The sequence below is a fragment of the Electrona antarctica genome, assembly GCF_951216825.1.
Source record: "Electrona antarctica genome assembly, chromosome: 22".
Classification (NCBI taxonomy): domain Eukaryota; kingdom Metazoa; phylum Chordata; class Actinopteri; order Myctophiformes; family Myctophidae; genus Electrona; species Electrona antarctica.
In genome coordinates this window covers 34,998,070-35,013,789 of record NC_136805.1, presented here as the reverse complement: position 1 = coordinate 35,013,789, position 15,720 = coordinate 34,998,070, and the positions used below count along the sequence as shown (strand labels likewise).

The window sequence follows — 15,720 nt, the reverse complement described above, 5'->3', positions numbered from 1 at the left end:
TGTCAAGGACCCCCTCAATTGATACGTATTTGGCCCACGGACACAGCTGCCCCCGCCCCACCCCAATCTGAAATGTGTTGTGCCAGGGACCCCCCCCCCCCCCCCCCCCCCACACCCCAATCTGAAATGTGTTGTGCCAGGGACCCCCCCCCCCCCCCCCAGAATAGAAGATTATTTAAATGATTCAAATATATTTGCAATATTTTTAGTCTGTCAGGCAGGCAGACAGGCAGACAGGCAGGCAGGCAGACGGACAGGCAGGCAGACGGACGGGCAGACAGACAGTGGTCTGACCTTGTGGAGAAAGGGCTGAGTGAGTCATCAGGACACCACGGTATCCACAGCACACAGCCTTTACGTCCAGAGCTTCTCATCATCATCATCCAGACATCCACCACCACCACAGTAAATCCAGACAGTAAATGTCATACGTTTAATAGAGCAGTGGTTCTCACAACTTGTTTTTAATTTCAAGGACCACCAGTTTGTCATGGATTAGGCTACATGGACCCCCATAACTCAGCCACCGACCCCCCCACCTTGAGAACCACTGGATTAGCCCATTTTGGGGCGGGAACCCCTTTTGGTGTTAGCATTATGTTATGCTTTAGCTATTGGAAAATAGCAGATCTACAAGCTTGTAGGTCTGCTATTTTTGAAAAATCGAAGAACAACTGACATAGAAACATAGCTTTTTCAGAAAACTGACAGGATGTAGGAGACATTTTTAATGAATGATCTCAGGTCAAAATGGGTTGGATAACCTTTGAAAAGGTCTGTCTGCCACCGCTCTGTGGGGAACCCAGGACTTCAGAAAATGTGTCTCTTCAAAATTGAACATCTTCGCTTCTGGAGGTCCCTGGCACACAACATGACCTGACATGAAGCGGGTTTGAGAACCAGTGCTCTAAAACACTCCCCATGGAGGCAGACGGCAATCTGCCCTGCACGGATGCGCTTGGCCGCTGATGATGGCACACTGAGCCACATGACCATATTACCCCAGTCTTCCTCTCTTCACCTCCCCTAACCCCCGACAACCCCTCCCCTCCCTGTCCACAGCCTCACAGCTGCATGGCAGACCATGCCACTGAAAACACTCCTTCTGACTCCGTGCCAGACTGACCCCAAGGCCCCAAAGAAATCGAGGCCCCCCACAAAGAAACTAACTAACCCCCAGCCCCCCGTTCCACGACTTTGAGTCACCGACCGACCGACCAGACCAGACCATGCCGAAACGGCCTAGTCAGCGCAAAAGCCTATTTTTTTTGTGGTGATGTACTGTCTTGCACCGTTAATGAAGTTCTCCCTGTGGTTCTAATAAAGATGATGATGTCAATGTGTCAATGCACTGAGTTCAGTGCAGATGTATTTGGCTGCGGCGCGGACTCCCCATCTGAAGAATATGTTGTGCCAGGGACCCCCAGAAGTCAAAGATTTGAGTTAAAAATCTTCACTTTAGAAAAACAAAATATATATATTCAAAGATTTGCACACATTTTTCACACAAGATTTCTGAATAGCAGATATTCCACAACACAGACGGTGACCATTGGTTTTTAAATAAATAAAAAAAAAGATCAGGTTTTACGGCACATGACACTAGTAATGGTTAAATATTGTTATTGCATGGACAGAAACATGACGCCCTTCGGTCGTTGTCGTGGTTGTGTAGGCCATTTTTTCCCTCAGCTTTGTTCCTTGAACATTGTGTGGCTCGCGATGAATTTAATTTAGCAAAGAGGGAACGCACACAAACCCCAAGAATGTCGTGATGTAAAGGTTTCATTATTAGTCCTGCATCAAAGAAAGAGGCTGAATAATAATAATAATAATAATAATTGTCGAGCCGAGACCAGCATTCTTCATACAGTACACGTTCTGCATGCAGGAGGTAATTGGAGAAAAGAAGGTAATTACAGAGATGGGATTGTGATGCTTCTCCTCTTATTAGAGTCAAGCTACCTGACCTTTTAACAGCTAGGAAGACTTCACGCTGCCTGCTTTTGGCCCTTTGTTTGTGCCTTGTTGTACCACAATGACAATCCTGGGGAAGAGTCGACACATCCAATTTATACATCCACGTATGATAACAGCATCCTAAGGTTAGCAAGGAATATCACCTCTAATACTAAGCATGTGTTGTATGGAGAATATAGGTTGCTACCTTCAGGAAGGAGATATGGTGTACCAGCATACAATAAGGTCAGACTAAAGAGGTCCTTTGTCCACCAGTCGACCTTGAGGCTTAATCAGGAGTCGTAGTAGCCACAGGATAATCTAAGCGGTGGATATTGCTCTTGTCTTCATGTCTTTATGTATGTAAATTGTCTTGTTCTTTGTGTTATGTCAAATGTGTGTACGTATATGTGTTCTGCATACTTGGCTGCTGTGTCGCAAGACAAATTTCAGTGTGAACTGACAATAAAGTACTATATCATATCATATCATATCAATTGCCAGTATTTTCCAGAGTTAACAATGTTTGCTTTAGAATATATTCATTCAAAGTTTTGCTAAAACAAATCGCGACGGCAGATCTGCGAGCTCATAAATGGTAAATGGTAGGCATGTGTCGATACACTCAACTCACGACACGATACGTATCACGATATGAGGTTCACGATACGATGTTTCACGATATTTTAAACACAAAATTATTTTCCAGACAATTTTCTTTTAATGATTTATCTTCCCCCCCGAGCTTTTTTCACAATTGCAACAACTGTAAAATTGCTTTCTTGTTTAGAACCTAGCTCGAGTTAACATTGTAAAAAAAAAAAGCTTTCTTTGATGGCATCTTAGGATAGTAGACCTATTTGAAACATAATTGCCTTCCTTGATGTATTAATGAGCATCAACGACCATCATCTGGGCATAGTCACAGACACACACAGCTCCTCTCTGCAGGCTTCTACTACTGAAAGTGACTGCATGGTCTCATTTCTCTCCATTTCTCTTTTTTTATTAATTAAATCGATTAATATCGCCGGGATTCACGACGATAATCGTCAGGATTAATATCGATATATATGATATATCCAACCTGCACATCGGAGGCAATTAGGGTTTCAGAGTCTAAAGCTTGCTCAAGGACACTTTGACACTAAGGCCTGCTTTACACTGGCAGCCAAATCTAGCCTGAATCTAGCCTGAATCAGATCTGTGTCACTTCAAGATAGAAATCCGATTTGCTTAAATAAGTCTAAATGCAGACAGGTCACATGGAATCCGATTTTTTCAAATGTGACTTGAGTCACATCCAGAGGTGGTTTTCAAATCTGATTCAAATCTGATTTGAGGCGATCTGTCTCAGTCTGAATGCAACAACCTGTTCTAAATCAGATTCCATGTGACTTGTATGTGACCTGTCTGCATTTAGACTTAATTTAAACAAATCAGATTCCAATCTGGATGTGGCACAGATCTGATTCAGGCTGGATTTGGCTGCCATTCTGAACATGCAGATCAGATCTGGTCACTTGATCTGGCAGTGTGAATGGTCAGACCAAAAGATCAGATTTGAGAAATAAATCAGATTTGAATCAGATTTGACTGAATGTGACTGCAGTCTAAATAAGGCCTAACTCTGGGGGAGCCAGGGATCGAACTGGGAACCTGGCGGTTCCCATATGGCCGCTCTACCGGCCACTCTACCCCTGAGCCACTGCCGGCCCGCAGTGGCTGCTATGAGCTTGTGTATATGTATACATGTGTACTTTATAATATATAATGTACTCTGCTATCCTTGGGGGGGTTCCAGGTGGACGTTCCACAGCTAAATGATGGCGAGTCGGTAACCAAATGGACCCTTATTATACAATAAATAATAGCCGAATAGATAACGGACCTTGACGTGAAAAAGGGTTGAAAACCTACTGCTTTAGGTGACTCTCTGTCATCCTCCTCCTCTCTCTCTCTCTCTCCCTCACAGATGAAGAGCAGCAAGACGGAGAAGGATGGCCGTGATCTTCTGCTGCGGAGCCTGCAGTACGTGGAGCGCTACATGTACCTGATCCTCTTCAACAGCTACCTGCACCTGGAGAAGAAGGACTCCTGGCAGCGCTCCTTCACCCTGTGGATGGAACAGGTAACACACCCCATTTAGGCCTGACAAAACGTTCGCTCTGAAAGAATATATATTCAAAGATTTGTGGCGCATCTTTACGATTTTTCAAAAATAGCAGACCTACAAGCTCGTAGCGCGCCACTCGGTGGCGCGCTATGAGCTTGTAGATCTGCTATTTTTAAATAGCTAAAGTATAACATAATGCTTTAGTTAAAACACCAAAAGGGGTTCCCGTACAGAATGGGTTAACAACACATCTACACGGGCAAGGAGCGAGCGTTCTGCTGGCGATATTGTGCGGGAAAAACTGGCTGTTGCATTGCAACGTTCATTAATTTTGTAGTTGAGCCCAGTGTTGTTTTCGTCGACTAATACTAAGACGAAAAATGTCCGTCGACTACCTTTTTTCACTGACTAAAACTAAATAAAAACGAATCTATGATTGATGACTAAAACTAAGACTAAATATATTGACAATTTGGTCAACAAATAAAAACTAGACTAAAATGTTAGGGAGGGACTAGTGGACAAGAGATCCAGTTTTATGCTAGGTTGCATGCTGAAAATAGCAGATCTACAGCGCGACGTGTAGTGAGCTTGTAGATCTGCTATTTTCAGCATGCAACCAAAGTGTAAAATCTGCCATTACAACGACATCAAGGCCTGTCAAAACACATTTTAGTCGACTAAATCAACTGTAGATTTAGTCGACTAAAATCGTATGACATTTAGTCGACAAACAGGACTAACACTAGAACATTTCAGGTGACTAAAAATGTGACTAAAACTAAATGAAAATGATTCAAAAGACTATGACTAAAACTAAAATCAAAATTTACTGTCAAAAACAACACTGAGAAAGCCACTCTTGCTACCCTTTTGACCACCTCCCACGGGGAAACCCGTTCCGGGAATCGTACCCGGGTCTACCCGGGTCTCCCGCATGGAAAGCCAACATCTTAACCACTAGACCAAACAAAGGGATATATACCTTTGACTCGGGGGAGATATTAGACTTTTAGGCCATCAGGCTGAGGTTGTGAGCCACTGCTACATGCACGTCAACTACATGGACAAATCAGGGTTCCATTTTGAAAAGTATGGAATTGTTACATTTAGTCATCAAGTATGGAAATAAGGAGGAATGTAGAAAAACTATTGTGTTTTCCAGACTATTATTGACTTATAATAACTTTACCACATCCACACATCATCCAGAAAATCAGTTGAAAGAAAATGTGACAATATCTCTGAATTGCAAATATACAAGCATCACATAACAGTGTGACTTGTCTGGACATTTATTAGTTACGCAGTGTAGTTTGTTCTTTTCCATAATTGTTTGGCTGCATTCATCATCATGTCCATGAACACAATGTGAATAAACAAGGCTTCACAGACGTGCAAACATTTAACGAGCTTTTATTGACTCATTTCTGGTTCTTATTCATAAAAGAGATTCACGCGGAGAGAACAATAACATGTACATGTATATTGTTCAATCTTTTAGGGGAAATAATGTGTCGAGGTTTCAGTTAGTCTACTTATTTATAATTATTTGTTAATGATCTTTTATTGACTCATTTCTGGTTCTTATTTATAAAAGAGATTCACGGGGAGAGAACAATAACATGTGTATTGTTCAATCTTTTAGGGGAAATAATGTGTCGAGGTTTCAGTTAGTCTACTTATTTATAATTATTTGTTAAACAGTGCGGACATGTATGTTATGCTTTATAAACTATATTTGCAGTCTTTTTGTACAAAATGTGAGAACATTTTCCACCAGTGCTCTCTCTCTCTCTCTGGCGCGCCGCGCGCATGCAGCGCTGTTGAACCGTCACCATGAGTTTCATGTGGATTTTCCCCCTGTGGAATTTACAAGCTTATTCTGCTCTCTATTGTACTGCCGGCTCTTCACACATGGAACTTCATAACGGCCAGGCCTCGTGTGTTTTTGTTGCTGCATTAATCGTTCGGCCAGCTGTGGCCATGCAGCTACAGTAAAAGTGTGGAATTTACGTGCATTCCAAACAAATGAGTTGCCCGTCAGCCTGCCCCCCCCCCCCCCCCCCATCCTCTTCTGCGTTTAACCACTTTGTCTAGATACTATACATGCGTATGATGGTGTCGTGCGTGAGAAAGTAGGCAATCTACAGGGGATCACAGTGAGCTGGTAGAGCGGTTTCTTTTTTTTCTTTTTTTTTACAAAACAATACAAAAAACGCTGAGCTACAAGGTCACAACGAGCTGCGACCTTGATCCACAAATGTTGCTATTTATTTTTTATTCAAAAAAGAATAATGTATAATAATATAATATATCAAACTTATGTGCAACTTACGTGGATTGAAATTTATGTGCATTCCAGAGAAATGAGTTGCCTGCGTTGCCGCCGTCGTACCCCCCCCCCCCTCCCCCCACCCCCTGCACCGCACCACCAGACCTGCGTTTAACCCATTTAGGCCTGACGTAAAAAAATAAAAAAAATAAAAAAAAAAAGTCTTCTGACAGTTTGTGCTCAATATTTCATGTCAAGGACCCCAAACATGATATGTAATTGGCCGCCGACCCCCATCTGAAAATATGTTGTTCCAGGAACCCCTCAGAAGCAAAGATTTGAGTTAAAAACGTATGAATATACATTCAAAGATTTGAGCCACATTTTCCAGATTTTTCAAAAATAGCAGACCTACAAGCTCGTAGCGCGCCACTCGGTGGCGCGCTATGAGCTTGTAGATCTGCTATTTTTCAATAGCTAAATTATAACCTAATGTTTAAAACACCAAAAGGGGTTCCCGCCCAAAATGGGTTAAGGAAGAGCTCATTGTCGGTGTTCTCGTTAACGCTAAGCTCATTGGCATTTTGGCATTCAAAATGTTTTGTGCTTCGTGCGAGCTGAATTCAGCTAGTTGGCGCAAATAAAGTAGTCAAATTAATCCATCGGAAATGTATATGGTCTCTGTCCGGGTGGAAACCTCATATATCCAAAACTGTTACTTTTCGGGATTCAAATTCAAAATTATCAAAAGTAGCTAATACGAGCTTGTGGATCTGCTACTTTTGGTGCTTTTGTGTGACACTGTAGTATGATGAAATTAAATGAAATTAAATGATTACTATATTTACCCAGGGTATCTGGGCTAAGCTCAATAACTTGTTTCCAGCCAGGCCCTGCTCATAGAACATTTCAATGTAGTGGTTCAATGCCTTGTTCAAGGGCACTTCAGCGGTGGTAATTTTAACGTGTCGGACCGCTGATTCGAACTGGCGACCTTCCGGTATCAAGACTGCTCCGCAATCCGTTCGGCCACCGCTGCCACTAATGATCAAGTAGGGCATTAATTTACAAAAAAATACGAAAAAGAAATACGCCTAAAGTAGCAGTAGTAGTAGCGACTCGGAGTAGAGTCTTCGCTTGGAAAGGAGCCAGCTTAGGTGGTTTGGGCATCTGGTTAGGATGCCTCTCGAGGGTCTCCCTAGGGAGGTCCTCGAGGCACGGCCCACTGGGAGCCGGGAGGAGACCCCGGGGCAGACCTAGTAGGATGAGATGGAGGGATTACATGTCACTGGCTTTGGAACACCTTAGGATCCCCCAGGAGGAAGTTACTAATGTTGCTCTGGAGAGGGGAGTCTGGAACTCTCTGGTGGAGCTGTTCCCCCCGCGACCAGACTATGGATAAGCGGTTGAAGATGGATGGATGAAAATACACCAAAAGTTAAAACATGGAGATAAGAGGTGTCTGTATATCTATTTTTCAACGGCTAAAGTTTAAAATAATGGTTAAAGTGGTTAAACGCTAAGGCGACACAGATGCGTTCCAGGTCTTAATGGACTAATAATCTAAAAACATGTAAACCGCGCAGCGATTTTTACTGACCGCCGGGGCCCAAAACATGACCGTGGACACGAGGAGAGGCTGGAATGTTTTTTTGGGAAATCTATGAATGAATATCTTGACTCTTTGTCCTTATTGAGGTGGAATAAACTGGGTGAAAAAACAAGGGAATTCCAAAATAGACTCTGGAACAATCGGTATGAAAACAATTGTCACAGAAATATGTGCATGCGGTCAATCGGGGCATATTCTTCCTGTTATGAATAGAGGGAGATATGTGGTGCATCAGAGTGACTCTAATGGACCCAGTTATGCCATGAGAAAATAATAGACTGGTGACCTATTGACGACCTATTGCCCTTTCTTAACCCAGTGGTTTTCAACCCTTTTCATATCAACAAGGCCCACTATTTATTCGGTATTTGAGCCACGGACCTCCATTATTTTTTTGAATATGCAAGAGACACAAAAGACAACGGACCTCCATTTTGATGAGATTTAGCCTCTCAGACCCAAAACTAAAGAATATTTTGTTGTCGTTGGATAAGATTTTGTCCACAATTCCATGCTGTATTGATGTTGGTACCATTCGGAGAGATAGCAGGCAAATGTTGATTGAAATATTTACGTTAAGGGTTCATTTGATTTCATTTTACGCTCTCAACAGATAAAGATCTATGAGGGTCCATTTGGTTACCAACTCTCCATCATTTAGCTGGGGACCACCTGGAACCCCCTCAAGGACCACTGGTGGTCCCCGGGACCACTGGTTGAGAACCACTGATTTAACCCATTAAGACCTGAGGCCGATTCTACAAATGCCTTCTAAATCAGTTTTCTGAAAAAAAACTCATGGTGCTATTATATACAGGTATCAGTGGTGCTCAAACTTGTTCATGTCAAGAACCCCCAAGATTATACGTATTTGGCCGCGAAGCAATATCCAACTATAGGAAAACAAAGTACAAAGTCCTGCGTTCAAAAATTCAAAAGTACCAGCATCAAAATAGTACCAGTACCTGCGTTCAAAAGTACCAGCATCAAAATACAAAAAAAGTAATGGCTAAAGAAGCTGTCAGATACTTAAAGTAGTGGAGTAAAAAGTACAATACTGACCTGTGAGATACAGTGTAGTAGAAGCATGAACTTGTGAAGTATCCAGAAATGTAAAAAACAACATAGTAAAATAGTAAGAGACCTCAGAATTGTACAGTATTGTACTTGAGTGCAAGTAAAGGCACTTAAGTTACTTTCGACCACTGAAATACAGACATGAGACCGCATCGTGAAGCTATGCAGCACTCCAGTAGATGTTAGAAAGTGATAATTATAGCTCTGGGTTCTGATCCCTATGATATGTGATCCATGCACAACTACTTGACGATGTGCTAAACGTATTTATTGTTTTATTTTTCCTTGACAAGGCTTCACTTCAGTGAAAATAACACAGGTTATTGCCGTTTTCTTTTTGTCCTGAATTCCGCGAATGTGAATTGCAATGCTTGACAACGCAGTTTTTCTGTATTGTGACCACTTGAAGCCGCACTATGTAGCTTTCCTTCTCTCGCCCCGGATTTGAACCCTGTTCGCTGCGTAAACGCTGAATTGTTTTTTATGTTGAATGAATGTTGACCATCAAGGTCAAAATTTGTGTCAGATGTTCTGTGTCTCGGTGAGACATGACCGTTTGACACGATCCAAAACGTCTCAGTAGAAGAGCAGGGAGAAACATAATTGATTACATCAATTAATTACCAGAACTCTACACTGGTATTTTTAGTATTTATTTATTTAGCACAGTATATAAACAATACAATAAACATTCAAAATGAATATAGAAAAGGGAAAGTGCTAGGACGAGGCAAAAAGCCCAAGGGGCTTATACGAAGCCTCTGTACCTACTGTATGTAAGACACAATAAAACATACAGAACATGATAACCAGGATGTTGGTATATACTGTACTACACCAGGATACCACATGATCCAAAAAAATCCAGCCTGTCCACTCCAACGCTAAAGGATTTATAAAAAAAAAAGAACTGCCATTAAAGGTATATTCAGTGATTTCGCTTCATTATAGTGTGGGCTGACCATATAAGGAGTTCCTCCCTGTCCCCAGTGAGCCCCTGGGTCAAAAAACCCTAGTTTCAGTTTTGGTGGCGGGTGGCAAAGCCTTCATCCAATCAGGATGAGAGGGGCCTTCCTCCAATCATGTGTGGGGGCGGGCATTGGTGCACATGATGTTGCACTTCCCCCCACTGTAGAGCGTGTGCATGTGCACATTTTGTTACCGGGGCGGACTGGGTGGTTTTCCAAATCACCCAAATCACTGAATGCTCCTTTAACTAAAGAACGGAAGGTCGCGGTTTCAATAGTTTTTTTTGTTTTGTTTTTCTACCGTGACATTAGGTGCGTTTCCATAAAGCCGTTTTTTGCGCATTAAGGCTCTTGCGCAAAATCTCCTGGATGGAAACACATCAAAGTGCGAATAAGTCTCCATTTTTCGCAAAAACACTTTTTCGCTTGGAGGTTGCGGATTTAGGCTTTTTCGAAAAAAGGGAAATGCGCAAATAGTGTATGGAAACACTTGCGGAAAAGGTTTTTAATTAGAAGGCATTGAACTCGCATTATATCGCTTTTGAACAGTTGGAAAATAAAATAAAAACCGATGGGGAGGCAGTGGAGTGAACGGTGCATGGGAGGGTGGCTAGAGGGAGAGAAAGTGATGTTGTGGATACATATAAGGTCCCAATTTACTACTACCCGACCCGTCCGATTAATAATTGTGTAGTGTGTTCAAAGATCCCCAACCCGACTCCATATGAAGTCTGAATCCTCCCGAGTTGATCGGGGCGCTCCGATCATTTTGATATCTGGATCGCTAGGCCTACTGTATGGATGCACACACACACACGGTGTAGTAGACTAAACTTTTATATAACCTAGCTGCCTGGGTCCCTGCAGGCTATTCGATTTCGATCCATGCATATGCTTCATCTATTCTTATTCATTGCATAAGATAAGCAACCTAAACGTGTAGGCTAAGTTATTTACAACTGTTTGCAGCTGCAATCAATCAATTTACAGTATAAACGACCAGTATGCTCCAATCGAGTCCCGCGACATGGCTACATGTGCCCCGAATATATTAAGACAAGCATTACACAACAAATCGTTCTTTGTACGTTCTTTGACTGTATAGTGTCAATACTGTGAAAGCAGCAGATGCCCGCTGGCTTGCTGTAGACTTGCTGACGGTCGGTCAGCCGCTGACCAGGGATCAGATTACAGCGCAGTATATCTGTATATGGGGTCCCGTCCGAAAATTGAGAGCACGCACAAGCGCATCAAATCCCTAAATCAATGGTGTGAACATGGATTAGGACTACTTTACATGAGCCTCACTTTACTGGCAAACAGTGCCAACTACTGCATATTTAATGAACTTATTTCATATGCGCATTTTATCAGTTTAATGGAAACACCGACAATTCGCTTTTCTTTTTTCGACTTAATGAACATACGCTTCCTTTTTTCGCAAAGGCTTAATGGAACCGCACCTAGTGTTTACATCCGTGTTTGAAAAATAAATTCTGTGGATCTCGAAAGATGAGTAAAAACGCCGGCAGTAAAGCAGATAAATAATGACTTAATACCTGCCAGTTAAGGTGTTAATGGTCTCGGATATTTCATAAAAGCACAGTAAACGACAAACGTAGGAAATTAGTTAAAGTAGCTATAGGTAATAACGACCAGGAGTTTTGGAATATTTAATGACAGCAATGGATTAAACACTCCTAGAAGCTTTGTCATTGGTCCAAAGATTTCAAATGACTAACCAATCAGGAAGTGGACCACCTAGAGGTGTCACAGAGACTAAATTATTTCGGGGAGTGTTTAAGCCATTGCTGGCTGTCTTGAGTACAAAGAAAAGGTCAGAATGACTTACTTTAATCCATGCATGCCCAGATAGAATAGGGAAACTATGGTTCATTTGCTTACGCACGAAAAGAAACCGCTCCAAGTTGCTCGAGGGCAGAGTAATAATTTGTCTCCGTCTGAGTACAAAATGAAAGAGTTTCTGTGACAACAGGGAACGTTTCCAGCATGAGATAACCGTATGTGTACAGTAAGCTCTCTGAATCACTGTGGAATTATGGTTGGTGTCTGACTGGTGTAGAGATGGGAACCACCAGGCTGCTTTTAATGGATGATTATGTCACCCATGCGCACAAGCGTGTGTGCGTGTGTGCGTGTGTGTGTGTGTGTGTGTGTGTGTGTGTGTGTGTGTGTGTGTGTGTGTGTGTGTGTGTGTGTGTGTGTGTGTGTGTGTGTGTGTGTGTGTGTGTGTGTGTGTGTGTGTGTGTGTGTGTGTGTGTGTGTGTGTGTGTACGTGTGTGTGTGTGTACGTGTGTACGTACGTGTACGCGTGTGCACGTGTGCACGGTAACGTTTTCACACACTGGGGCTATTTTTGGGGTGCAAGGTAGGTATAGTTGGCCGCCATGCAGAAACCTTGCCCCTCCATATTTCGAGCAGATCTAAAAGCTCACCCTTTGAGGTTTTTAATGGCTATATACAAGCTCACGGCGAGCAGCTGCTATAATGGAAAAAAAAGAAGGATTGTGGACATTAGAAGTCCTTTTTCCCCCCTTTTTACGAGGATGTTGGTATATAATAAAACCATACAAAGGACTCCATAATAAACGAAAGAATCCTTGGGGAACGGTGGGAGACTTCAGTGTCTCTATTTCTGGGGGATATGCTTAAGCAAACAAAGCCTTCGATAAATCAATTGCTCGTTCACACGTGCGTGGAAGTATATAGGTTTAAGCAAACGGATCGGTCGTTCAATAAATCAAATTCTTCCACGTGCATAGAGATGGACTTGAACAAACAAAAATGTTCAATTAATCAACACATTCCTAATCTTCACACGCGTTGAAGTAGCCCGTGCACTTAAAAAACAATCAATCAATCAATCAATCTACGGTTCACATGCATACTGTGCTAATAGGCTGATCAACGGAAGAAAAGCTATACAGCAGTCTACAGTGCATGGTTCTCCAACGTTGTTTGACTCAGCTGGCACCACTGTGAATAACCTTTTCGTCCACGGCACCTCTGAATTACAGTTAATTTTTAGAATCGCATTATGCTACGTAAATATGCAAAGCTTTCCCCCTAATATACAGTATATGTTACGGAGGAATATCCGTTTCCTACCACTTGTACCCCAGCATGCATATTCTGGGGGGAACCTTCACCAAAACAAGTGCTGGTCTACGGACCCGCCTAGAAAAAAAACTAAACTTAGTTCCCCCGGAGTCTCGTCGTTGGCGTTGTGATGTGATATGACGAGAAATCACGTTAAACCCATTCAGTACGGGAACCCCTTTTGATGTTTTAAGCATTATGTTATACTTTAGCTATTGAAAAATCGTGAAAATATGGCACAAATCTTTGAATATATATTCTTTCAGGGTGAACGTTTTTAACTCAATCTTTGCTTCTGGGGGGCTCCCTGGAACAACATATTTTGAGATGGGGGTCTGCGGCCAAATACAGATAATTCTGGGGGTCCTGGACATGACATAGAAACTGACAGAAAACTGTTAGGATTTAGAAGCCATTTTTTTTTAATCGGCCTCAGGTCTAAATGGGATAACATTAAATATCTCCATAAAAGCTGGAATGCAATTATGCCGTTGCATGGCCTTAGCAAATTGTTTGTGTGAACAAAATGATGTTCCAGTTGCTGCCACCAACTGGGAAATAAACAAAACAAAAAAACATGTCAGTCTGGACACCTGAAGGGGAGAGTGCTGTTCTAATCAGTGTTTTGCCCTTCTTGGCATGTATGCCCATGATGATGACTTTAGTTCTGGCCTCACTTTGGCAGAAACTTTTAATTGAAAATTGACACATCACTTGTCGCCAATTTGCTTCCAGGCTGGCTGACATTTCCAAGTCTGGGGAAGTCATTTTTCAACTGATTAATTTGTGCGTGTGTGCGTGCGTGCTTGCTTGCGTGCGTGCACACGGCCGGCCAAGCCGCACAACAGTGTCAGCGCCCTGCGGTATTGCACCTGTCCGTACTCAAACGGACGGGCATACATACATAGGGACGGACGGACGGACGGACAGACAGACACACATAGCTGTTAGTTAAAACACCGTTCCAAAAAAAAATCTGACCTGTGTGAGAGAGACTTGGTGGTGAAAAAACACTATTTCTGTGCTCGGACGGACCCAGCCAGGGACACACGTTGCTGGACAATGGAGTGGCTGCACGTCTCAAAAATAATAAAAAGATTGCTGCATGTCGGCACCTACATTTTTGGCGGCTCCAATGACGTGTGTGTGTATGTCGGAACAGCTGCAATACCGCTGGGTGACCTAAAGGGGCGTTGTTGAACAGCCTAAAAGGGCCCATTCACACTGAGCACTATCTATCCAAGGACGTGCACACATAGACATCAAAGGGGGCTTCAGCCCCCGCCCTTTTACCCGTCTGTAAAACAACTGCCCTCTCCAGACCACGAATGCAGCATTTACTAATGGTGAAAGAAATGCAAAATGCCACTCCTTTCCATGCCATTCAGAAGAATTCCTTTTTTTTCTCCGAAGTCTCCTGAACTTGGCAACGTAGCATTTTGCGTTGAACACATTTGTTTAGGAATCCAGGTCGTACACCGCATCTCCACTAGCTAAAGAGTGCTGGGTTGCGCCCCGAAAATAGCTGATCTACAAGCTCTCAACGCGTCGCAGCGCGACGCGTTGTGAGCTTGTAGATCAGCTGTTTCCGCTATTTTTGTCTCTAACACTCTCTGCACGTCCCTGTATCTATCTATAAATGCACCACGTCTCTGTCTGTCTGTCCGTGTGTACGGCTGTAATGCTCGTAACTCGAGAACCGTTCGCCTGACACCGCCTGACAGATTCGACACACGCGTGTCCACACCACCACAGGGAGTGCAGTGCCCGCTGTCGAGTCCGTCGGAAAGCCGGTTGTCCAGAACCATCACAAAAGCCTCTGCCAAGGCTCTGGACCTGATCACCCCAATATCTCCATATATGGAGCTGGCCTGTTCTGACTTCACAATGATTCAATCATTGTGATGGTTCTGACATCTGCATAGACTCCATATTTGGGCATGCCTGACAAAGAACCCCATATATGGGCATAACGGGGACATAATAACTGAGTGGGGCACGCATTTCCAACTTGCATCGTTCCAAGTAGGCCTGTGCCCAACGGGCACCGCTTTAGTAACTATAACTTTTTTTCTTACTAAAGTACCGTATACCAATGTTCCCCCTAACGTGCGCCCATGCACACACACGGCTCAGGAACGTCCCGTGCAGAACAAATCTGTGTAACGCACATGAACAACACCAGAGATACTTTGTCTGCCTAACTAACTACCGGTATCCCCCCGCTTTGTTCAGTCATTGCATCGTGCGAGTGTGTGCACAAACACACACACACTGCACACACACACTGTGCACACACACACACACAAACGCGCCTCCTCCTCCCTCCTCCTCCGCATGCACACACGCACACACACACACAGACTCAGAGTTAACAGTGCAGAGGGAGCTTTAGCCCCAGTGCAGCCTGAGCCTACTACTAGTGTGTCATCAGATGCAGTGAACAAATGTTTTCTACCGATACCGAGTGGACAGTTTTCAATGTGGTGGCCCTACGTGCTTTACCGTAGAGAACTAAAAAACGGACTGAAGCTGAAACTTCTATACTTGAGTAAATGCACGTACTTGGTTTACTTTCCGACCACTGCTGTAT

The 15,720-nt window shown here is 43.2% G+C and overlaps 1 protein-coding gene across 2 annotated transcripts in view; it reads left to right on the top strand.

Annotated features, from left to right (window-relative positions):
- Positions 1 to 15,720, top strand: part of pald1a (phosphatase domain containing paladin 1a) — a 137,290-nt gene that overhangs the window by 109,922 nt on the left and 11,648 nt on the right. For both annotated transcript variants that reach the window (XM_079493080.1, XM_079493079.1), the window contains one exon: positions 3,935 to 4,090. In XM_079493080.1, coding sequence (XP_079349206.1) covers positions 3,935 to 4,090 — 156 coding nt within the window. The remainder of the gene's footprint in view (positions 1 to 3,934; positions 4,091 to 15,720) is intronic.